The following is a 26080-nucleotide window of genomic DNA, read 5'->3' as shown; positions in this document are numbered from 1 at the left end:
GGTTAAATTATAGCTATGCCTCTAATTAGCTATATACTATTGGGCTTGATATTTAAATTCTCTGAGGTTCAGTTTCTTCATCTGTAAAATAAGTATCTTAATAACAACCTTAAAGATATGCTGGAAGGTTTAATGTAAAGACTTAGAGTGCTCAAATATATCAAGAGGGACAATTACGATTATCTCCATGGCAAACAAATGCTAGTTGAATTCCATGACTACTGTAACTTCCTTCTCCTGCTCCTGTGATTCCTAATGGGCAGAAGCCAACCCCATGAGAGCTTATGGATGGCCTGGAAGTGAGAATGGTCAACTGTCTGAAAAAGGGCTTTTGGCAACAAGTCTTAAAGCTTTGAAGGACATCAGAATCATTCAGGAGCACACCTCTAAAATGCAGATTCCCAGACCCCACCTCCAGACAGACTCAGGTTCACTGGGGCTGAGAGAGTACTTACTTGAGAAATCTGCCTTTTAGTTCAACCGTCACTGATTCTTGATGCAGAAGCATCTAAGGATTACACTCTGGGAAACTGTAACATATGATTCTTCAGAAAGCTGAGTCAAATATCAACTCTTGCCCTAACTCCACAGACAGAGTTGGTCCTTCATCCTTTCTGCTCCTGTAGCATTTTGCCCATATCTCAGCAGTAGCTCCTACCATATGTCTATCTCCAAATGAGCCTGTGAGCTCCTTAAGGACAAGGACAGTCGCTTATTTATCCATGTGTCTCCAGGACCTAGCACAGCACCTGGCATGTAGTAAGTGAAGCCTCACTGTTGATTTCTGCACCTCAATCTGCTGTCCCTGCTGTGCTCCCCATCAAAGTAACTGCTAACATTACTTATCCAGTTGTTTAGATCAAAACCCTGAGGATCACCCTTGCCTTCTCTCTCTCAATGGCTACATCTAACCCCTCAGCAAATGTGCTGCCTCTACTGTCAAAATGCCCAGAGTCTAACCTCTTCTCCCTGCTTCACTGCTGCACATGCTGGCCCAACACAGCATTATCTCCAGTCTATACCACCTGGTCTGTGTCCGCTGTTGTCACTACACAGAATATTTTCTACCCAGCAGCTAGGACAAATCTTTCTTGTGATTTTTTTTTTTAGGATGAACTTTAAAAAAAAAAAAAACTTTTTATTTTGTATTGGGGTATAGTGAATTAACAATGTTGCGATAGTTTCAAGTGGACAGCAAAAGGACTCAGCCGTACATAAATGTGTATTCGTTCTCCCCCAAACTCCCCTCCCACCCAGGCTGCCACATAATATTGAGCAGAGTTGCCTGTGCTATACAGTAGGTCTTTGTTGGTTATCCATTTTAAATATAGCAGTGTGTACATGTAGAATTAACTTTAAAACATATGAGACCATGTCTCTCTGCTGCACAAAGCTCAGTGATTTTCCATTTCACTTAGAAGAAAATCCAAAGTCCCTACCATGGCCCATAGGGGGTGACCCTAACTTTTCTCACTCTGGCCACACTGATGGTCTGTTCTTTGGATACATCAAGGTCACTCCTGCCTCAGGACTCTGAACTTGCCTCAGGGCCACAGAATGGTCAGTTCTGCTCCCTGACTTCATTTAGGTCTCTGAGGTCTCCCACCGCAGAGAGATCTGAAGTAGCCAGTCGCCTTCTCTCACCTCACCCTTTCTTGACCCAAGATGGCAGTCTCTCCAGGAATGACAGTGAATCAGAATGGGGTGGACATGATCAGAACTATTTCTTCTATTTCCTTAACTGGCTTTGGGCCCAAGCCAGGTATTTCCACCTTCCTTTCCTTATCTGCCTGCATGGAATACAGAGGTAATGAGCTGGGAAAGCCTTCTAGATTGAAGATAAGCTCATCAACCTCAAGACTGAGAGGAATGACAGCAATCACCTGTGGGGTTTTCTGCATGTTTTTCTTGCTTAGCAGCTCTGTCTTGCTGCTGCTGCTGCTAAGTTGCTTCAGTTATGTCCGACTCTGTGCGACCCCATAGATGGCAGCCCACCAGGCTCCCCCGTCCCCGGGATTCTCCAGGCAAGAACACTGGAGTGGGTTGCCATTTTCTTCTCCAATGCATGAAAGAGAAAAGTGAAAGGGAAGTCGCTCAGTCGTATCCGACTCTTCGTGACCCCATGGACTGCAGCCTACCAGGCTCCTCCATCCATGGGATTTTTCAGGCAAGAGTACTGGAGTGGGGTGCCATTGCCTTCTCCGAGCAGCTCTGTCTTAGTAATCCTGAATACAGACATATTTAAAATCCTTGTTTTCATAGGACTTCTTGGGCCTACTTTGTATGCTGAAGTTGGAGACATCATGAAAGTTCACTTTAAGAATAAAGCACACAAGCCCTTAAGCATCCATGCTCAAGGAATTAAGTACAGTAAATTCTCAGAAGGTAAGAGGAATTTAACATCATATCCCTCTGACATGGGAAAATGTACAACTCTTTTACCACCAGTGTCAAACATTTTGAACCATATTGTTAATTAAGTTAAGAGAAATCTCCTTTCCTATAACTGGTAATAATAAAAATTGTGCCTTTGTAGATTTCAGAGGAGAAAGTGAAAACCTTCTGGAGTCATCTAGACCTCAGTTTTTTTGCTATGTTCTTGTTTTTGAATAGTTGGATGGGCAGGTTATCTAATCTTTATGAACTCCAATATGTTCCTCTGCAAAATGAGAATAATAATATTGCAAGATGGGTTAAGGCAGGGGTTCAAAAACTTTTTTGTGAAGAGCCAGTAAATACTTTGGGCTTTGAGAGTCATAGAATCTATCTTGCAAATACTCAAATCTACCATTTAGTACAAAAGCAGCCACAGACAATATGTAAATGGATGCTCATGGCTGTGTCCCAGTAAAATTTTATTTACAAAAAACAGGCAGCTGGCTGGATTTGGTCCATGAGCCATAGTTTGAAACAGTGACATAGGACTAGTCAAACACAGGGCTACCCTGGCACATAGGTGGCATCTAATAAGTGATATTCAGTGGTGATGATGGTAATAGATGTAGTATTGAAATTTTGGACATACTGAAGTGGTTAAGAACATAAACTTTAAAAGCATACTTAGGTTCAAATTCCAGCTTTACAATTTCTGATTCTATGAGTATAGCATCTCTGAGCTTCAGTTTTCTCATCTATAAAATTGGAATAGTTATACCTATTCCATAAGATAGCTTTGAGGAACAAATGAGATCATTTAGGTAATGTACTAAATATGGTTCCCTGGAACCTGGTAAGTCCCCAGTAAATGGTGACAGTGATGGTGAAGATCATGGATATGGTGGAGGTTAAAGGGACCACATCAGCTACAGAATGGTAAGTACCTATTGTTGATATTATTCTGGTTATTTCCATTACGTTGATGTTCAGACCACAATAAGCAGAGTAGAGTTCTGTTAGCGACTGATTTAAGAAAATTATCCATACTACAATAGATGTTCGTATAACACCATTTAAAAATAAATTTTAACTTTTCATGATTCACAATTCTTTTCCCCATGTATGCCAGCCATTATACCTTTGAAGAGAAGAACTAAGTAGGAGAGTAGTTTACAATGTAGGTCTGGAACTAGATACCCCATACAAATTTTGGCTCAGACATTTATTAGCTGGGTGACTTTTGGCAAGTAACTCTACCTCTTGGTGCCTCGTCTTTCTCATCTGTAAAATGGGGATTGTAATCATATCTATCTCATATAGGTTTGTGGTCAAGAAATATCAGAACAATGCCTTGCATATTCTCCAGGCAAGAATTCTGAGTGGATTGCCATGCGCTCCTCCAGGGGACCTTCCCCACCCAGGGGCTGGACATTGGCACGCAGGTTCTTTACCACTGGCGTCACCTGGGAAAGTGAAAGAAAGTGAAGTTGCTCAGTCCTATCCAGCTCTTTGAGAACCCATGGACTGTAGGTTGCCAGGGTCCTCCATCTATGGGATTTTCCAGGCAAGAATACTGGAGTGGGTTGCCATTTCCTTCTCCAGGCCACCTGGGAAGCCCTGTATATAAAATAAGCACTTGATAAATATTAACAAATAATAAGCACTTGATAATTTTATGATGATAAAAGTAATTCAATTAAAATGTCTTTAAATTATAATGTTATAATGTCAATTTTATCTTGATTAAAAATGTTATTTGAAATATGTTCAAATAATTTAATATTTACCTGACAGTATATGGTTAGAGGGCTTCCCTGGTGACTCAGAGGGTAAAGAATCTGCCCGCAATGCTGGGGACCTGGTTGGATCCCTGGGTCAGAAAGATCCCCTGGAGAAGGGATAGGCTACCAACTCCAGTATTCTTGGGCTTCCCTGGTGACTCAGATGGCAAAGAATCTGCCTGCAATGTGCAAGACCTGGGTTCAATCCCTGGGTTGGGAAGATCCTCTGGAAGAGGGCATGGAAATTCACTCCAGTATTCTTGCCTGGATAATCTCCATGGACAGAGGAGCCGGGCAGGCTACAGTCTGTGGGGTCACAAAGAGTCAGACAGGACTGAGTGACTAAGCACACAGCACATATGGATTAGAAAGTGACTTTTTATTTATTATTTCCTATGTAAATTGCTATCAAACTCATCCTGACAACTCATGACTGATAATGTCAATGAACTAACCTCCCCAGGACCATTAGCATTATCACTTCATCTTTGGCTTGAGGAAAAACAATGAAGCATTAACTGAAATTTCAGGCATCTTGCCACTTTGCAAAACTCTGGGTGAGGTAGCATGTAATGGCATAATGACATAGTGAAGAAGAATTTCAACTACTTATAAGTATTCCAGATGACTGCATCAGGAATTCGGCAATGCCATGCACAAGGGGAGAACCCTCAAAAGGTTCCTGCTGCTGCTACTGCTGCTAAGTCGCTTCAGTTGTGTCCGACTCTGTGCGACCCCACAGAGGGCAGCCCACCAGGCTCCCCCGTCCCTGGGATTCTCCAGGCAAGAACACTGGAGTGGGTTGCCATTTCCTTCTCCAATGCATGAAAGTGAAAAGTGAAAGTGAAGATGCTCAGTCGTATCCAACTCTTAGCAACCCCATGGACTGCAGCCTACCAGGCTCCTCTGTCCATGGGATTTTCCAGGCAAGAGTGCTGGAGTGGGTTGCCATTGCCTTCTCCAAAAGGTTCCAGGCAGGTTCTATTTCAGATGTTGGAGGAGTTAAGTGTTACAGACTTTGTACTCCACTTAAGCTGTTTGCACAGAGAATGAACCTTGCAACATTATCCCTCTTCCTTTACTGTTTACTTGTCCCTGCACTCCCCTCCTGCCAGAATAATTTATGAGCAGTTGTTTTAAAATGTTCCCACCACTTCCATTGGTCACTTGGTTATTGCCCCTGGTTTCATGAATCTGAGAAAGGTAAACACAGATTAATGGGCAAAGTCCAATTTTATCTTGGAGATGAGATACAAATCTAGTGAACAGACTAAAAGATTGATCTGTCCTTTGTGGTGAAAAATAAAAAGGCAAGCCTTCTATTCATTTTATTGTGTCCTCTGTTAGAATAAAACATCTCCTTTTTCATGTCTGACACTTACCCTATGTCTTATAGCCTCCTTCTATGGTTTGTACTATTTTTTCAGGAGTGGAAATAAATTAACCATATGCTGAGTCAACTACAAGAGAATCCAGATTCCCTTATCTCAGAGGTAGATACTTGAGAGATGAATGGTTGGGAGGTTGAAACAATATAAAGGCTTAAGAGAAGACTCAAACAGTCTTTGTGGCTGCTTGGGCTAACCAGTGAATGATCCAACCTAGACAGCAATCTTCTTTATCTGGAAATTAATCCTTGAGCCCCACCAAAGATTTGGAGACCTACTGACATCAGCTAGAAGAAAAAGATAGCCATGGAAAGAATTCTGGCTTTAGAGCCAGAATGACCCCTGGATTTGAACCCTAAATTTGACTAGGCAATTGACTTTGTCGCTAAGCCTCAGTTTTATTTCTATAAAATGAGGTAGCAATTCCTCCCAACTAAAGTTATTGCAAGGATTAGTCACAGTATATGTCAAGTTTTTGGCACATAGTGCTCATCATTTTATTTCTACGCAAATGAAATAAAATTCTACAATAGAATTCAGATGACAAAAGGAACTAAAATTGCACAGAAAACTTCAGTTATCCAGAGTACATAAGGAATGAATTGTTTTGAGTAATAACATTTTCCAGATAGTTTGAGGTTTACTTTAAGTGTTAAGATACTTTTTAAAATCACTTTGGATAGAACTCTTTCTAAATGTTATACTTTCCCAGACTTTTTAAAAACAGAAGATGAGGAGTAAAATTCTAATCCCTTCCTAAACCATTACTTACAATCTACTATGAGATTTTACAAATATTCACAAATGTTAGAATTGTGTGTAGTCTAAGAGTAAACAGACTCGAAATGAAGATCTACGTTGTCTATGGTGAATGAAAGTCACTCAGTTGTATCTGACTCTTTGGCACCCCATGGACTGTACAGTCCATGGAATTCTCCAGGCCAGAATACTGGAGTGGGTAGCCTTTCCCTTCTCCAGGGGATCCTCCCAACCCAGGGATCGAACCCAGGTCTCCCACATTGTAGGCGGATTCTTTACCAGCTGAGCCACAAGGGAAGCCCATTATCTATGGTATTGTCATAGATAAAGACCCTGAGCTTTCATTCATGGATTTTGTTACATTTATTTTGGTTGTCCAGGAACTTTGTTGCTTTTTTAAATTCTAGACTATGCTTTAGTTAGGAGATGACTGGAAATATGAGTCCAGGTCAGGAAAGACGTTACTGTACGCCAAGTTGTAGCATGGTGTTTTCAACTTACTTCCAGTTGCACGCCCTCCACAGGTGTACAATGTTACGTAGGGCAAGGATGGGCAGCTCTTTTGACAGGACAAATTGTGATTTATAAAAATACTTACAAGAACATTTCTTTTAGAAATGCATTTGATAGGAATATGTTTTTAAACCAGTAAATAAAATATTAATATCTGCAACTGTACCTGATTTTAAACTTTTTATCACTAAAAGAATTTCAATCTGAGGCTAAAATATCAGAAACTCTGTAGCTAGTATGTGCTGAACCGTTTGATCGCAGTGCTACACGCTTGAGCAAATTTTGTTGTCCAGTAAGATTTCTGAAGCTGTTTCAGACAGTTCCCTTTAGCAATTTGTTTCTGAGGGAATATTAATATTATTCTTTGACTTGAAAGTGAAAGTGAAGTCGCTCAGTCGTGTCTGACTCTGCAACCCCAAGGACTGTAGCCTGCCAGCCTCCTCTGTCCATGGGATTCTCCAGGCAAGAATACTGGAGTGGGTTGCCCTTTCTTTCTCCAGGGGAACTTCCCATCCCAGGGATCGAACCCAGGTCTCCCGCACTGTAGGCAGACACTTTACCGTCTGAGCCACAAGGGAAGCCTTTGACTTATATTCTTTGACTTATATTCTCACAATTTAAATGTGGGAGTTGCACTGTGAATACTACACAACAAAATGAGTTCTATAATATTCAGCTATCTGCTGGTAAGCTAATTCCCCAAATAATACATAAACAAGTAAATAACTTTTCCACCAGAGATTGTTCTTTGCATCTAAGTGTTGCCAAATTCTCTATGTGAAAACTTAGTCCTCTCAATTTTTCCAAAACATTCCAATGCTTGACATCATGCAGTCAATTACATTTTCCACTTTGCTCTGGATATTTTGGCCTCCTACAGATGCTTCTTTGAGTATATAGTAAATATCTGAAACAAATTGTAAGGGCTAATATATTGATAATAATTCTCATAAGTCTAAAAAATGTGACAAGGGTGCAAGTCTTTCTTCTTCAAAAGCCTTGCAGGCCCTGAGCAATGAAACTAGGCTCTTTACACAACATCAGCACTCGAATTTGCTCAGTGCCTAAGTTATAGTCTCTAAAAGAATGTTCTGAATATTTAAGGGCACACCGGACAGTTCACTGAGTTTATTAAATGGAGAGGAAAAGCTCCTTAGTGGGTGACCAAAGCGGCCCTTTATGTAACTTCACTTTTCCAAAGCTTGTATGCACTATTTTACATTTGGAAAAAAAACCCTGAGAATCTCTGGGCAAATAATTAGTTCATCATGACAAGTGTAATCACAAAGCTGACTATAGACAGAGCAGGAAATGAATAGAATTGAGAACTATAAAATAAAAGGTCACCCTTGTGTAAAGAATTTATTCTAGCAGGAAGCTGAACAAGGACTTTTTGTCCTCTAGCCTAATAGTCTTTGCTGGATAGTTCTCCTCCTTTTGGTTAAGAGTTTTAAACTTTTTATTTTGATTACAAAGTCAGATTTGCAAAAAATATATTTCATAAATGCTTCCTTTATATAGCCATTTCTATTTCATATGTCATGTTATATACCTTACAAAAATCAAAGATACAACTTGCTTGTTTTATTCTAGATGAAAAGTAAAATAAAATACTTTAAAGTGAAAAGAATTAAAGCAGTGAAAAATTATCCCCAAACTATCACATTAGTAATCCTCACTCAGTTTAATTACAGGATCTATTCCTATATGCAGATTTGTTTCAAGATGCCCATATTTCACCTTGTAATTTTTCATTTAGTTACTTGAAATTTATCCTGTGTTTAACTAACAAGTGAATCTGAAATTTTCAGTAATTTACTCTGGTCAACAAGGCAGACATTAAAAACCACCATGTGTTCAAATAAACTTAGATATGAAACCCTGACCATTTTTTGTTGTTGTTGTTCTTTTCTTTTTTTTAATTTAATATTATTCTTAAACTTTACAATATTGTGTTAGTTTTAAGTTTGATATTGTTGGATAATCAGTTATACTGCTCTATCTAGCATGTGTTGGAACTTCTTCAGTGATTCTTATATAATTATATGATTGGTCTCATTAGAGATGAACTGATCTGATCATGGTGTTCTGATCATGGCTTCTCCATTGAAGTGGCCCTAGAAGAAACCTAGAAATGAAATCCAACACAATCAGGGCACTTGCTTGTAGTCTGCTATTAACTAAGCTGTGAGCTCCCTCAGGGTCTCAAGCTATCTTCTTTATATTTGTGCCCTGGCACCTAACCCAGAGCCTGGGACATAGATGATTGTGTTAACAATCATCACTGAACTAAACTGAGAAACTGAGGACCAGATTAGAAAGTAACGACTACATGTTATTTTCTGCTTGCTCTGAAACTTACTAAATTTGCTGTGATTAATATATTAAGAGACTTTAAGAACACAAGATAAATTGTATCAGAAGTATGAAGTTCATTTCTTCAAAAACGGAAGAGGCAATGTCAATTTTAAAAATGCCTAGGAGTGGGATGAGAGGCTCAAGAGGGAGAGCATATATGTATAATTATGACTGATTCACATACAGCAGCATCCAACACAATATTGTAAAGCAGTTATCCTCCAATTAAAAAAAAAAAAAAAACAGCTGAGAAAGGACATAACCAAAATACGAAAATATTAGCACAGGTTGCCATAACGCTGGTTAAGTGCCAGATATTTTGCATGTATTTTTCAGTCCTCAGAACCCATAAACAATGAACTATCATTGCAAGAAAATGATTACATTGTCTTAAGTTATGAATGAGAACACTGAGGTTGCAATTTCCCCAAATTCAGACAGCAAGTGGTGCAACCAAGAAATTTCAAGTGTAGCTCCTAAACTCATGTATTTTCTCCCATAACCTAGCAGGGAGATGATACCATTAATCATATAATTTCACAAGTATTTTAATTATAGTATCATCAATTTTAATTAAGTATTTGTGAAATTATATATATCAGATATCATGGAATGAATAAGCTGAAATATAGGTTGATATCTGAAGTTTGAACATATGTTTATCCAGAGAAAGGAAGGAAAAACTTCAAAAGTTCTCTCTCACCCTACAAAGAATATCACATTTTATCCTTTTGAGAGCTTATGAATGCCATTTTCTACTAGAGAAATTCATACAGTAGAATCACAGTTGGAACAGTGGAAGCATTATGTCCAGAAACTTCATTTTTTCACCTCATGAAGTCACAAAGCATTAAGCATTGAATAAGGGTCATCATGCTTGATTCAACAGAGCGTCAGTCAACAACTTGCCATGCAAATTCCGGTCAATAGACAAGGTTTGACCTGAGATGGCAAATCTCCTTATCAGTCCTGGTTGTGCTCTGTTACCAAAGCTGTTTTGCAACTTTCCAGAGGTAGTTCATTGTGTTTATTAGTAGAGACTCTTCCCCATAAACTCTTTTTTTCTTTTGGGTTTAGGCTGGAATAATATGATTATTCACAGGAAGCTATTTCAGCTTTTAACATTTCTCAGCTCTTGATAATTTTAACACTCACATCCTTTTTATCAACAGAATGTAAGTTCGACCTATTAAATATTGGTTATCAGTGTCAAAAGGATATCCTCTGTGGGGGCGGGGAAGATACAAGAGTCCTATGTTAAGCTTTTCACTAGCACAAGGGTCACAAACATAGATGCCAACAGCAGCCAGGAAGGAAATTCAATGAAAATCTGAGTCCAGTAGAGACTGGTGATCAGATAGCCAGTGTCCAACTGCAGGGGGCAGCCAGGACTCAGATCCAGCCAAATTCTATGCAGAAATTTGGTCCAGTGTCACCTTGATCTCTAGCTTTTATTTGTTGTTGTTATCCCTTCTCCAGGGATCTTCCCAACCCAGGGATAAAACTCAGGTCTCCCACATTGCAGGTGGATTCTTTACTGGCTGAGCCACCAGGGAAGCCCAAGAATACTGGAATGGGAATCCTATCCCTTCTCCAGTGGATCTTCCTGACCCATGAATCAAACTGGGGTCTTCTGCATTGCAGGTGGATTCTTTACCAGCTGAGCTACCAGGAAGTGTATATTCTTTAACACAAACAAGCAATCCAGATTCTTACACAGTATCTCCATATAGTTAAAGTTGATATCTGATTTGGTTTAACACCACGCAATTCTAACAGATATACACATGAGCTTAGACTTGATGATCTTGCTTCTAGCCCATAGGAACCTTAAATCTTAAGAGTTCAATACGTTCATTGAGCACCTTCTCCATGCCAGGTACTGTAAAAGCATCAGAGATACTAAAAGAAGTATAATCCAGCACCTGTCTTTGAATTGTTCATATTCTAGTGATAGAAATGTGCATGGTACAGTTAATTATTATCTAGCAGGAAGAAAAGAAATTAATCATATAATTATACATATATTTAATTATAAATTGTGATGAATGCTATAAAAGAAAAAAAAAGACACAGTATAATCAGAAATCAAGGAAGAAGCAAGCTTACATTTAAGCTGACATCTGAAGGATGAGCACACATTTACCCAAAGAAAGAAAGGGAGGAAGAACATTCTAGGCAAAGGAAATAATATCTGCAAAGATCCTGAGCTTGGCCACAATTTGGCATGTCTGGGAAACTAAAAGACCAGTCACATGGTCCAAGTGTGACTGATACACAGTGAACAAGGAGAAAAGTCACACATGTTGAGAATGGAGAGAAAAAAGGGCTAGATGATAAATGGACCTGTGGTTGCTGTTAGGGATTTTGAGAAATAAGAGGTCACTGTCAGGATTTTAAGCAGGAACATGGCAAAGAAAGATCTGCGGTTTTAAGGGATCCTTCTGTCTACAGGCTGGGAAATAGATTGTGGGGTTCCTCTTATGCCAGAATCCCAATGACCAGTTAACAGGCTAGTTCTCAAGTCTAGACTTGTCCTACAGTGATGGCTGTAGAGAGACACAGAGAAGAGTGCAAACTTGGAGTATATTTTAGAGATAGTACATTGCTGTGGATTATAAAATATGGACAACATAGAGGTATAAAGGGAGATGATACTGGATAGGCGGACTGGGTAAACTGATGAATGATTTCAGCAGCCATAGCAACACATTTAGTCTTTATCCTGTGGGTAAGACAAAACCCTTTAAAGTTTGATGGAATGAGTTGATACAGTTGGATTTGTGTTGAGCTTATAGTAACTGATTCAGTTTCCTGTCTTCAATAGACTTTATGGTCCATCCACAACTAGTCTTTTTTTTTCCCCCTATGACATAAGCTTAATCATCAACAATAAACTGGAGGCTTCTGAGGGTATTAAAGTATATCTTTATTTCTTATCTCTAAGGCAAATGAAATCATGACTATAATATTATTTCATTTGGTTGCATTGTCTTTCATACACTGAATGGTGTCCTGTGGAGAGCGGGTCAGTAAATCTAGATATAACTACTCAACTCTTCTGTCTTATGATTTCCATGCTTAGAACCTCATGTGGTACAGCAGTACATGCTCCTGCAGCAGCTGAATGTCCCACTGCTGATGAGTGCAGATGCTGTTTCCCACACCCATCTGGAGAGCCCAAATATATGCTGATACCATGCCAATTCACACGAGTGTTTCTGAGTGGAATATATTTTCCTGATGATGTGCAGTTAAACAAGGGGAGCTGATACTAAGATAACATAAAATATTTCTTATAGAAATGCAGCATCTCAGACTCCAGTTCCTGGACACGAGGGAACAGATTTATCCTTTTGCTTAACAGACAGGTAGGCAAAACAGATGAAAGAACAGTTTTCAGATATTGAACAAGAGACACTGTGAGAGAATGGTCCACAAGAGAATGAGATGGGCCCTCTACCTGGAGATAGTCTCCAGGGCATAGCACAATGAGGGTGAAATGAAATAGAGCCCAGCATTCTCTGTGAATTGAAGAAACAAACTTTACTTGATTTAGACTATAGTGATTGGAACTTATGATTTGTAGTGCAGAGTACTAGAGAGAATGGTGTAGACACAGAGAAAGTACTCGTGAGAATCCAGTGAACGGTCCTCTCAAGTCTTCAGCTATTATACTAATATGCACAAGAGGAAAATATTAAGGGTAAGGAAAATATTACTAAAGAGAAAAAAACAGAACAATCCCTAGACCACACACAGGATCAGGAATAGTGTATGTTCCCACTATCAAAAGTAAAAAGACTTCCTAATAAATGGGCATTGGGTAGAATCACCAGCGGGAACAGAAATTGGACAATGGACTGGAAAAGGTCAGTTTTCATTCCAATCCCAAAGAAAGGCAATGCCAAGAATGCTCAAACTACCGCACAATTGCACTCATTTCACATGCTAGTAAAGTAATGCTCAAAATTCTCCAAGCCAGACTTCAACAGTACAGGAATCCTGAACTTCCAGATGTTCAAGCTGGTTTTAGAAAAGGCAGAGGAACCAGAGATCAAATTGCCAACATCCACTGGATTATCGAAAAAGCAAGAGAGTTCCAGAAAAACATCTTTTTCTGCTTTATTGACTATGCCAAAGCCTTTGACTGTGTGGATCACAATAAACTGTGGAAAATTCTGCAAGAGATGGGAATACCAGACCACTTGATCTGCCTCTTGAGAAACCTGTATCCAGGTCAGGAAGCAACAGTTTGAACTGGACATGGAACAACAGACTGGTTCCAAATAGGAAAAGGAGTACGGCAAGGCTGTATATTGTCACCCTGCTTATTTGACTTATATGCAGAGTATATCATGAGAAACACTGGGCTGGAAGAAGTACAAGATGGAATCAAGATTGCCAGGAGAAATATCAATAACCTCAGATATGCATATGACACCACCCTTATGGCAGAAAGCAAAGAACTAAAGAGCCTCTTGATGAAAGTGAAAGAGGAGAGTGAAAAAGTTGGCTTAAAGCTCAACCTTCAGAAAGCTAAGAGCATGGCATCTAGTCCCATCCCTTCATTGCAAATAGATGGGTAAACAATGGAAACAGTGACAGACTTTATTTTGGGGGGCTCCAAAAATCACTGCAGATGGTGACTGCAGCCATGAAATTAAAACACGTTAACTCCTTGGAAGAAAAGTTATGACCAACCTCAGATCAGATCAGATCAGATCAGCCGCTCAGTCGTGTCCGACTCTTTGCGACCCCATGAATCGCAGCACGCCAGGCCTCCCTGTCCATCACCAACTCCCAGATTTCCTCAGACTCACGTCCATCGAGTCAGTGATGCCATCCAGCCATCTCATCCTCTGTTGTCTGCTTCTCCTCCTGCCCCCAATCCCTCCCAGCATCAGAGTCTTTTCCAATGAGTCAACTCTTCGCATGAGGTGGCCAAAGTACTGGAGTTTCAGCTTTAGCATCATTCCTTCCAAAGAAATCCCAGGGCTGATCTCCTTCAGAATGGACTGGTGGGATCTCCAAGGGACTTACAGTCCAAGGGACTCTCAAGAGTCTTCTCCAACACCACAGTTTAAAAGCATTAATTCTTCAGCGCTCAGCCTTCTTCACAGTCCAACTCTCACATCCATACATGACCACAGGAAAAACCATAGCCTTGACTAGACGAACCTTTGTTGGCAAAGTAATGTCTCTGCTTTTGAATATGCTGTCTAGGTTGGTCATAACTTTCCTTCCAAGGAGTAAGCGTCTTTTAATTTCATGGCTGCAGTCACCATCTGCAGTGATTTTGGAGCCCCCCAAAATAAAGTCTGACACTGTTTCCACTGTTTCTCCATCTATTTCCCATGAAGTGATGGGACCGGATGCCATGATCTTCGTTTTCTGAATGTTGAGCTTTAAGCCCACTTTTTCACTCTCCACTTTCACTTTCATCAAGAGGCTTTTGAGTTCCTCTTCACTTTCTGCCATAAGGGTGGTGGAATCTGCATATCTGAGGTTATTGATATTTATCACAGCAATCTTGATACCAGCTTGTGTTTCTTCCAGCCCAGCGTTTCTCATGATGTACTCTGCATGTAAGTTAAATACACAGGGTGACAATATACAGCCTTGACGAACTCCTTTTCCTATTTGGAACCAGTCTGTTGTTCCATGTCCAGTTCTAACTGTTGCTTCCTGACCTGGATACAGGTTTCTCAAGAGGCAGATCAAGTGGTCTGGTATTCCCATCTCTTTCAGAATTTCCCACAGTTTATTGTGATCCACACAGTCAAAGGCTTTGGCATAGTCAATAAAGCAGAAATAGATGTTTTTCTGGAACTCTCTTGCTTTTTCCATGATCCAGCGGATGTTGGCAATTTGATCTCTGGTTCCTCTGCCTTTCCTAAAACCAGCTTGAACATCAGGAAGTTCACGGTTCACATATTGCTGAAGCCTGGTTTGGAGAATTTTGAGCATTACTTTACTAGCGTGTGAGATGAGTGCAATTGTGCGGTAGTTTGAGCATTCTTTGGTATTGCCTTTCTTTGGGATTAGAATGAAAACTGACCTTTTCCAGTCCTGTGGCCACTGCTGAGTTTTCCAAATTTGCTGGCATATTGAGTGCAGCACTTTCACAGCATCATCTTTCAGGATTTGGAATAGCTCAACTGGAATTCTATCACCTCCACTAGCTTTGTTCATAGTGATGCTTTCTAAGGCCCACTTGACTTCACATTCCAGGATGTCTGTTTCTAGGTGAGTGATCACACCATCATGATTATCAGGGTCATGAAGATCTTTTTTGTACAGTTCTTCTGTGTATTCTTGCCACCTCTTCTTAATATCTTCTGCTTCTGTTAGGTCCATACCATTTCTGTCCTTTATCAAGCCCATCTTTGCATGAAATGTTCCCTTGGTATCTCTGATTTTTCTTGAAGAGATCTCTAGTCTTTCCCATCCTGTTGTTTTCCTCTATTTCTTTGCATTGATCACTGAAGAAGGCTTTTTTATCTCTTCTTGCTATTCCTTGGAACTCTGCATTTAGATGTTTATATCTTTCCTTTTCTCCTTTGTTTTTCGCTTCTCTTCTTTTCACAGCTATTTGTAAGGCCCCCCCAGACAGCCATTTTGCTTTTTTGCATTTCTTTTCCATGGGGATGGTCTTGATCCCTGTCTTATGTACAATGTCACGAACCTCATTCCATAGCTCATCAGGCACTCTATCTATCAGATCTAGGCCCTTAAATCTATTTCTCACTTCCACTGCATAATCATAAGAGATTTGATTTAGGTCATACCTGAATGGTCTAGTGGTTTTCCCTACTTTCTTCAATTTAAGTTTGAATTTGGCAATAAGGAGTTCATGGTCTGAGCCACAGTCAGCTCCTGGTCTTGTTTTTGCTGACTGTATAGAGCTTCTCCATCTTTGGCTGCAAAGAATATAATCAATCTGATTTCAGTGTTGACTATCTGTGATGAAAACCATAATCTTACAAATTCAGGGAGGTTGACAAAAGCAAGAAGAAATATAAATAAAAGCACAAGGCATATCATAATCAAATGAAAACCAGTGATGAAGAAAAAATGTTCAAAATAGAGGGAAAATGTCATGGATGGACAAAAATAGAATGGTATCACATATCATTAGAAACAATGCAAGCCAGAAGATAGTTGTATGTGTGCCACTCAGTCATGTCTGACTCTGCAACCCCATGGACTGTAGCCTGCCAGACTCCTCTGTCCATGGAGTTTTCCTGGCAAGGATACTGGAATGGGTTGCCATTTCCTTCTTCAGGGGATCTTCCTAACCCAGGCATCCAACTGGGGTCTCCCACATTGTAGGCAGATTCTTTACCATCTGAGCCACCAGGGAAGACAGAGATATCTTTAAAGTACTGGATAAGGGCTGATGGGGATGGTCTGTCCACTTGGTGTTCTATACCAAGTAAAAATATCCTTTAAAATGAAGGCAACATAAAGACTGTTTTAGACAAAGAAAGCAGAAACAATTTCTCATTAGCAAACCAGAGAAAAAAAAAGTTAAAGGAAGTGCTTTAGTCAGAAAAAGGTTATATCAGAGAGATTCTTGGAGCCACAAGAAGGAATAAAAGTTCCAGAAATGGATAAGTATAGAGAAAATTTTTTCTTGTTTTTAAATGATAATTGATTATCTAAATTTGAGCAAAGAATAATGACAATTTATTATGGGGTATATTATATATGTAGAAGTGAAATGGAGGTGACAAGCAGCACAAGGCTGGGAGGACAAAAATGGAAATATACTATTGCAAGTTTCTTGTAATGTAAGCAAAATGCTATAGTATTACTTGAAGGTAGACTATGATAAGTTGTATGCTGTGAACTGAAGGGCACTGCGAATAAAGTAAAGCTAAAAAGCCAACAGTGGAGGTAAAAAGGAAATGTTAAAAACACTCAATTAATCCAAAAGAAAGTAGGAAAGAACAGAAAATAATGAACAAAAGCCAGATGGACAAATAGAAAACAATAGCAGGATGGTAGATTTAAACCTAAGCATATCAATAATTATATTAAAAGCAAATGGGAAGAACACTACAACTAAGAGGTAGCTTTTAAGACTGAATTGAAAGCAACACGCAACTTGATGCTGAACTCAAGAAATCCACTTTGAAAACAAAGATAGATAAAAAGTAAAAGATGGAAAGTATATCACAGTAACTAATTAAATCAAACAAAATGGATGCATCATTCCATTTACATGAGAACACAGGAAAGCAAAACATAGAGACAGAAAGCAAATCAGCAGTTGCCTGTGTGCAGAGAGTAGGGGAAGGTATTGACTACAAATGTACATGGAAACTTCTTGGGGTGATGGAATTGTTCCGGACCTCCATAGTGATGGTAGCTATAGAACTGTACATATTTATCCAAATTTAGCAAATATTGTACTTAAAATTGGTGAATTGCATTGTTTGTCATTTATACCTCAGTAAAGATGATGAAAGGGTGAGGGAGAGAGAGAAGGGGGGAGGAATAAAGAGGAGAAGAAAAAGAACAGGAAAGGGGGAGGGGAAGAAAAGAAATTAACCATTTGTTTTCCCAGTCATTTCAGTTACAGTAGTTTCCACTGGCCTTTTGCTCCATCATGTTAAACATTTTAGCCCTTTTCTCTGATCCTTAATTTCTACTCATATTTATACTCTAATGGTCTTACCTTCCACCTTAAGGAATTTATTGACTGTTTTACTAAACAAAGATAACTGAATCCCAAAGAGAAATTCTGGTACCAGTCGATGATGTGAAACTCTTACCTAATTAAATGAGGAATTCCTCAGAAGAAACTGCTCTTCCCTCTTGCTGTCGAACATCGACCTCTGCCCTTCCTGTCCTCACTTGCTCCATCTCTAGCCACATCTTCCTTTTGTTGCTGAAAACGCCACCCAACCCTCTGCTCTGCTTTTACTCTTGAGCATCACAGTTTCCTTTCTTCAAAAAGGAAGACCATTTCTATATCCTCCCCCATCTCCCACCAGTATGGAAAGCTGAACACATGAAGGTCTTACTGGTGGGCCTTCTAGGTACACAAAGGACTGAAGTAAAGCATGTAAACTTCAGAGGGTAGATACATTTCATAATCACAAGAACAACTTGACTGCTAGACTCTGAGACTCTGGGGAAAGAATTGCGATAATCAGATGGTAGAGATGTGATAAAGGGCTCAGAGTGGCATCAATCGGAAAGAAGACATGAAACAGAGTGAAACAGTATATAAGTAGATGTGAATGTACTTAGAACCCATGCTAACAGGTGACTGAATATTCTTACTTATAGACTGGGAGAAAATATTTGCAAAAATATATGCAATCTCCAAAATGTATAGACAGCTCATACAACTCAATGACAAAAAAAAAAAAGTCAAAAAATGGGCAGACCTAAACAGACAGTTTCCCAAAGAAAATGTACAAGTGGCCAACAGGTACATGAAAAGGTGCTCAACATCACTAATTATCAGAGAAATGCAAATCAAAACTACAATGAGCTATCACCTCACTCAGGTCAAAGTGGCCATTATCAAAAAGTTTATAACTAACAAATGCTAGAGAGGGTTTAGAGAAAAGGGAACCCACTTACACTGTTGGTGGAAGTGTAGACTGGTGCAGCCACTATGAAACACAGAACAGAGGTTCCTCAGAAAACTAAAAATAGAGTTGCCATATGATACAGCAATCCTATTTTGGACATACATCCAGATAAAACTCTAATTTGAAAAGATACGTGTACCTTAATATTCATAGAGGCACTATTTGCAACACCCAAGCCATGGAAGCAATCTAACTGTCCATTGACAGAGTGGATAAAGATGTGGTATATGTACATCTATCTATCTATACATACATACAATGGAATACTCAGTTCAGCTCAGTTCAGTCACTAAGTCATGTCTGACTATTAGCAACCCCATGAATCACAGCACACCTGGCCTCCCTGTCCATCACCAACTCCCGGAGTTCACCCAAACTCATGTCCATCGAGTTGGTGATGCCATCCAGCCATCTGATCCTCTGTCGTCCCCTTCTCCTCCTGCCCCTAATCCCTCCCAGCATCTGAGTCTTTTCCAATGAGTCAACTCTTCGCATGAGGTGGCCAAAGTATTGAAGTTTCAGCTTTAGCATCAGTCCTTCCAAAGTACACCCAGGACTGATCTCCTTTAGAATGGACTGGTTGGATCTCCTTGCAGTCCAAGGGACTCTCAAGAGTCTTCTCCAACACCACAGTTCAAAAGCATCAATTCTTCAGCACTCAGCTTTCTTCACAGTCCAACTCTCATATCCATACATGACCACTGGAAAAACCATAGCCTTGACTAGATGGACCTTTGTTGGCAAAGTAATGTCTCTGCTTTTGAATATGCTGTCTAGGTTGGTCATAACTTTCCTTCCAAGGAGTAAGCATCTTTTAATTTCATGGCTGCAGTCACCATCTGCAGTGATTTTGGAGCCCCCCAAAATAAAGTCTGACACTGTTTCCACTGTTTCCCCATCTATTTCCCATGAAGTGATGGGACTGGATGCCATGATCTTCGTTTTCTGAATGTTGAGCTTTAAGCCCACTTTTTCACTCTTCTCTTTCACTTTCATCAAGAGGCTTTTTTGTTCCTCTTTACTTTCTGCCATAAGGGTGGTGTCATCTGCATATCTGAGGTTATTGATATTTATCACAGCAATCTTGATTCCAGTTTGTGCTTCTTCCAGCCCAGCTTTTCTCATGATGTACTCTGCATATAAGTTAAACAAGCAGGGTGACAATATACAGCCTTGACGTACTCCTTTTCCTATTTGGAACCAGTCTGTTGTTCCATGTCCAGTTCTAACTGTTGCTTCCTGACCTGCATAAAGGTTTCTCAAGAGGCAGGTCAGGTGGTCTGGTATTCCCATCTCTTTCACAATTTTCCACAGTTTATTGTGATCCACACAGTCAAAGGCTTTGGCAGAGTCAATAAAGCAGAAATAGATGTTTTTTTGGAACTCTCTTGCTTTTTCTATGATCCAGCAGATGTTGGCAATTTGATCTCTGGTTCCTCTGCCTTTTCTAAAACCAGCTTGAACATTTGGAAGTTCATGGTTCACATATTGCTGAAGCCTGGCTTGGAGAATTTTGAGCATTACTTTACTAGCGTGTGAGCTGAGTGCAATTGTGTGGTAGTTTGAGCATTCTTTGGCATTGCCTTTCTTTGGGATTAGAATGAAAACTGACCTTTTCCAGTCCTGTGGCCACTGCTGAGTTTTCCAAATTTGCTGGCATATTGAGTGCAGCACTTTCACAGCATCATCTTTGAAGATTTGAAATAGCTCAACTGGAATTCCATCACCTCCACTAGCTTTATTCGTAGTGATGCTTTCTAAGGCCCACTTGACTTCACATTCCAGGATGTCTGTTTCTAGGTGAGTGATCACACCATCATGATTATCAGGGTCATGAAGATCTTTTTTGTACAGTTCTTCTGTGTATTCTTGCCACCTCTTCTTAATATCTACTGCTTCTGTTAGGTCCATATCATATCTGTCTGTTATCAAGCCCATCTTTGCATGAAATGTTCCCTTGGTATCTCTGATTTTCTTGAAGAGATCTCTAGTCTTTCCCATTCTGTTGTTTTCCTCTATTTCTTTACATTGATCGCTGAGGAAGGCCTTATCTCTGCTTGCTATTCTTTGGAACTCTGCATTCAGATGCTTATATCTTTCCTTTTCTCCTTTGCTTTTTGCTTCTCTTATTTTCACAGCTATTTGTAAGGCCTCCCCAGACAGCCATTTTGTTTTTTTGCATTTCTTTTCCACGGGGCTGGTCTTGATCCCTGTCTCCTGTACAATGTCACAAACCTCCGTCCCTATTTCATCAGGCACTCTATCTATCAGATCTAGGCCCTTAAATCTATTTCTCACTTCCAGTGTATAATAATAAGAGATTTGATTTAGGTCATACCTGCATGGTCTAGTGGTTTTCCCTACTTTCTTCAATTTCAGTCTGAATTTGGTAATAAGGAGTTCATGATCTGAGCCACAGTCAGCTCCTGGTCTTGTTTTTGCTGACTGTATAGAGCTTCTCCATCTTTGGCTGCAAAGAATATAATCAATCTGATATCGGTGTTGACCATCTGGTGATGTCCATGTGTAGAGTCTTCTCTTGTGTTGTTGGAAGAGGGTGTTTGCTATGACCAGTGCGTTCTCTTGGCAAAACTCTATTAGCCTTTGCCCTGCTTCATTCTGTATTCCAAGGCCAAATTTGCCTGTTACCGCAGGTGTTTCTTAACTTCCTACTTTTGCATTCCAGTCCCCTATAATGAAAAGGACATCTCTTTTGGGTGTTAGTTCTAAAAGGTCTTGTAGGTCTTCATAGAACTGTTCAACTTCAGCTTCTTCAGCATTACTGGTTGGGGCATAGACTTGGATTACTGTGATATTGAATGGTTTGCCTTGGAAACGAACAGAGATCATTCTGTCATTTTTGAGATTGCATCCAAGTACTGCATTTTGGACTCTTATTGATCATGATGGCTACTCCATTTCTTCTAAGGGATTCCTGCCCACAGTAGTAGACACAATGGTCATCTGAGTTAAATGCACCCATTCCAGTCCATTTTAGTTCGCTGATTCCCAGAATGTCAACATTCACTCTTGACATCTCCTGTTTGACCACTTCCAATTTCCCTTGATTCATGGAGCTAAAATTCCAGGTTCCTATGCAATATTGCTGTTTACAGCATCGGACCTTGCTTCTATCACCAGTCACATCCACAGCTGGGTATTGTTTTTGCTTTGGCTCCATCCCTTTATTCTTTCTGGAGTTATTTCTCCACTGATCTCCAGTAAGTAGCATATGGAATACTACTCAGCCATAAAAAAGAATGAAATAAGGTCATCAGTAGAAACATGGATGAACCTAGAGATTATCATACTAAGTGAAGTAAGTCAAACAGAGAAAGACAAATATGATATCACTTTTAGGTGAAAATCTAAAATATGATGCAAATGAACATTTTTACAAAATAGAAACAGCCTCACAGACATATAAAACAAGCTTATGGTAACCAAAGGGGAAAGGGAGTGGGAGAACAATCAATTAGGAGTTTGGGGTTAGCAGATACAAACTACTATATATAAAATTATTATGACAACAAGGTCCTACTGTATAGCACAGATAACTATTTTTAATATCCTTAATAAACTATAATGGAAAATAATATTTTAAAAGATATACATATGTAACAGAATTATTTTTTTATTCACCAGAAACTAATATAGCATTATAAATCAACTATACTTCAATAAAAAATTTAAGGATTTTAAAAATATTGGCTGTCTTGTCAAGTATCATAGAGAAGATACAGCCCATCCTCATATTCTCTGATGATTTCCTGATCAAAGGTTACTTACTTCTTTGATTAAATTTAAACAATAATTATTTAGACACACTGGAAAATTAACTTGCTAACCTTTAAATAATGTATAGTAACATTTCTTATTCACTTCAGATCACCATAGACTCAGAGTTTTCATAATTATACAGACACAGAAGTGGATCTAAGTGAATCTTTCCACATAATGAAGGTTTACTATAGAAAGGCACAAACATCTTCATTGAAAGCTTATGGTCCTGCAGATTTAAGAGTAGTGAAAAAGTCTCAGAAACTCTTCAGATGTTCTCATGGCTTTTACTTTTCCAGGTGCGTCTTACTCTGACCACACACTCCCCATGGAGAAGATGGATGATGCTGTAGCTCCGGGCCAAGAATATACCTATGAGTGGATTATCAGTGAGGACAGTGGGCCCACCCACGATGACCCTCCATGCCTCACACACATCTATTACTCCTATGTAAATCTGGTGGAGGACTTCAACTCTGGACTGATTGGACCTCTGCTTATTTGTAAGAAAGGTAAAAAAAATTCAATGCCAACAAAGATGTTGGACTGGTAAGGAGCACTGTCATGAAATGAGGTTTGAAAGTACCTTGCGATCTTTTCATAAATTAAGAGAAGGGTGCAGAAACCAGATCATTGTTTGACACTGATATTTGAAGGGTGGAATCTTCTCTTTCTTCAATCCTTCCTTCATCTTGGTCCTGGGAGTCTCTCCCAAGTAAATCTTTGTCTGAGAGTATGTTCTGCTGCCATGCCCATATGATCTGTAACATTTACCTCAAGGCCAAGTCTTTTTGAAAGTATACAGCAGCCTACATACTCTGCTGAGAGTCCTTGGAAAGAATTTCGAATAATATACCTGAGGTTTGGGTTGGTAATTTGGTCTATAAATACACAAAACTCTAAGTTTCTTTCTTGTAAACAAACTGAACACTTTGGGTGGTAGATTTCAAACACACTCAATTGACTTTACAAGAAATTTCATTGGCTGGGCTTCTTAAGGAGTAAGCTTGGATTATTTTACCCCAAAGAATTTATCCCATCTTTTATTAAAATAAACAACCACAACGAATTTCACTGTGGGAAGCCATATGATGGATTCACCACCTGTCTATCCAAATACACATACCAAACCTACATAACGTTCCTAATTCATTTATTCACTACACAAATACATATTTTCATTGCCTGGTATACAGAAGATACTGTAATGACACTGAAAAAGATTTTCAACTTATAAAAGTCTCTTATTTCATTTTATTATCAGCTGCATTTTTTCCCCTCATGAGAATAGATTAATCTTGACCCTCTCAACCAATTCTCTATTTCTCATTACAGATACTAGCAAGATGGCTCTATTAAACTTAGAGTGTGATGCTTTTACCAGATGAGCTATGGGACCTATATATTGACTTATTGACACTGGAAGAAATGGCTACTTTACTAAAGTCTTGACAGTCATCAAATGTTTTCTCTATGTGTCAGATCAAATTTACCTTTAAAGTCCCATTCCTCAAGGCTATCAGATGTCAGAGGGAAAAGGTGGTATCAGGATTTTAATAAGCATTCAATCATTATTACTGATAGATGCTATTTTTTATAAGAATGTCTTACAGTAGACATCGGTGTGATTGGCTGCTTATCTAAAACACTGCCATCTAGGAATAGCTAGAGTCTTCTAACTTGGATGTTATTAAAACTATGTCTTTTTTCATAGGCACCCTAACTGAGGATGGAACTCAGAAAATGTTTGAGAAGCAACATGTACTGATGTTTGCTGTGTTTGATGAAAGTAAAAGCTGGAACCAGACATCATCCTTAATGTACACAGTCAATGGCTATGTGAATGGGACGATGCCAGGTAATACACAGGCTGTGTTGAAAAACTAGTTGAAGCATTGGTCCCATTGTTTCCCTAAGGCCCTAGGGAAGTTGACTATACTATTTTTTTTTTAACTTCTGATCTGAAAGGTCATGTAATCTAGTTTAGTAGTTCTCAAGATTTTATCATCCTATATAAAAACAAAAAACAACAACAAAAAACTAGCAAGTACAACAGACAAATTAGAAGCTAAGAGAATCATGTGATCTTACTAGATATCATGCTCTGAGCAGGTTTCACCTGCATTTCCAAGAAGATCTCCAGGATATCAGCTTGGTCTTCAGTGAATTGTGTGGTTCCTGCTGCACGGTGACCATACCTTCCTCCAGAGAGGAAGCCTTAGAGGACAGAATTCAAGGTCAATCCCTAGCAGGAAAGGTCAGCAGGAAGAATGCAATGAAGACATTTACAGTGAAGATGACTAGGAGACCAGGAGAAATATCCAGTATATGAAAATGCTACCAGCATTGCAAAAGACGATGAATGAGTAATATTCAATGACGTGGGATATTTTTCTCTTCATTTGCATTTCGACTCTTGTGAAAAAGCAAAATTATAACTATTGTTAAGAGAAAAAAAATTGACCCCCATCTAAACCACCTCTGCTTCTCTCTGATAGAAATGACCTAGAATCAAAGATCCTGTGGAGGAAAAATGGGAGAAGTGAACATATTACTTTATTAAACAAACTATGCTTCAAAGCACTAAGCTTCTCAGAAGCTATTTTCTGTATCTGAAAATCACAAATGGCTTCTCTTACTAAAAATGAAACTCGTTAAGAGTTGAGGTCTGGATATTGCTTTTAAATTGTGTTCCCTTTCATTTGATTCCATCTTCCCAGTCAGGGCTTTATACTCACATGACTCTGGGTTTTGATTCAGAGTTTAAAAACTTTAGTTAACTGAGCACATCTGACCTCACACCTTGCTCACTTCTCTACCTTATTGTGTTTTTTTGGCAGTTAACTGTCTCAATGTACTTTCTTACAAAAATGGGTTAATCATCTATCCTGGTGCAGAGGGTACTCAAGAATGTTTTTTTACAGATAACATAGCGCATCTAGTACTATGGGCCTTAAGGGGAGTGGTCAAAAGAGAAACTGTATGTGTCCTGGCAGAGTAAATTGTCTGTGCAAATGCAGAGAAGAAGCCAAAGTAACCCATATGAAAAAAATAGCAATTAATAACTCTATGTGGGCATAGAATTTAAGAACTTATAGTTGAAAAAGAGTAGTTGGGGTTAAGAAGGGCAACATAGGGAAATGTCATTAGTAGAAACAGAAAAGTTAATGCTTGTTAAACTGCCTTATGGAGTAGTATAAATTGAAAAACTATGATAAATGCCAGCACAGATGTATATAAGGCTCAAACCAATATAAGCATTGATTTGAGATAGATAAATTCTTCCACCAAATCCTCCTACCTTCCAGCTTCTTGTTCTTACCCATGATACCAGGAAATGGTCTTGTTACAATGGTCTAAAACAGACAAGCCCTCATTCCCTCTTTGTGTGAGGGACTGAATCATGGCCCCACAATCTAATATCAAGTGATTATAGATCTGAAATTTAAAACCCAAGCCAAGGATAGAAGCCAAGGTTGGAATCTCCTGCAGAGCAGATTAGCATTTTCAC

The 26080-nt window shown here is 39.2% G+C and overlaps 1 protein-coding gene across 2 annotated transcripts in view; it reads left to right on the top strand.

Annotated features, from left to right (window-relative positions):
* F5 (coagulation factor V) overlaps window positions 1-26080 on the top strand; it is an 81162-nt gene that overhangs the window by 8891 nt on the left and 46191 nt on the right. For both annotated transcript variants that reach the window (XM_070768120.1, XM_070768119.1), the window contains exons 3-5: window positions 2263-2385; window positions 22869-23081; window positions 24284-24427. In XM_070768120.1, coding sequence (XP_070624221.1) covers window positions 2263-2385; window positions 22869-23081; window positions 24284-24427 — 480 coding nt within the window. The remainder of the gene's footprint in view (window positions 1-2262; window positions 2386-22868; window positions 23082-24283; window positions 24428-26080) is intronic.

Source organism: Bos indicus, chromosome 16 (genome assembly GCF_029378745.1).
Source record: "Bos indicus isolate NIAB-ARS_2022 breed Sahiwal x Tharparkar chromosome 16, NIAB-ARS_B.indTharparkar_mat_pri_1.0, whole genome shotgun sequence".
NCBI lineage: Eukaryota > Metazoa > Chordata > Mammalia > Artiodactyla > Bovidae > Bos > Bos indicus.
This window is presented reverse-complemented; position numbering and strand designations above follow the sequence as displayed.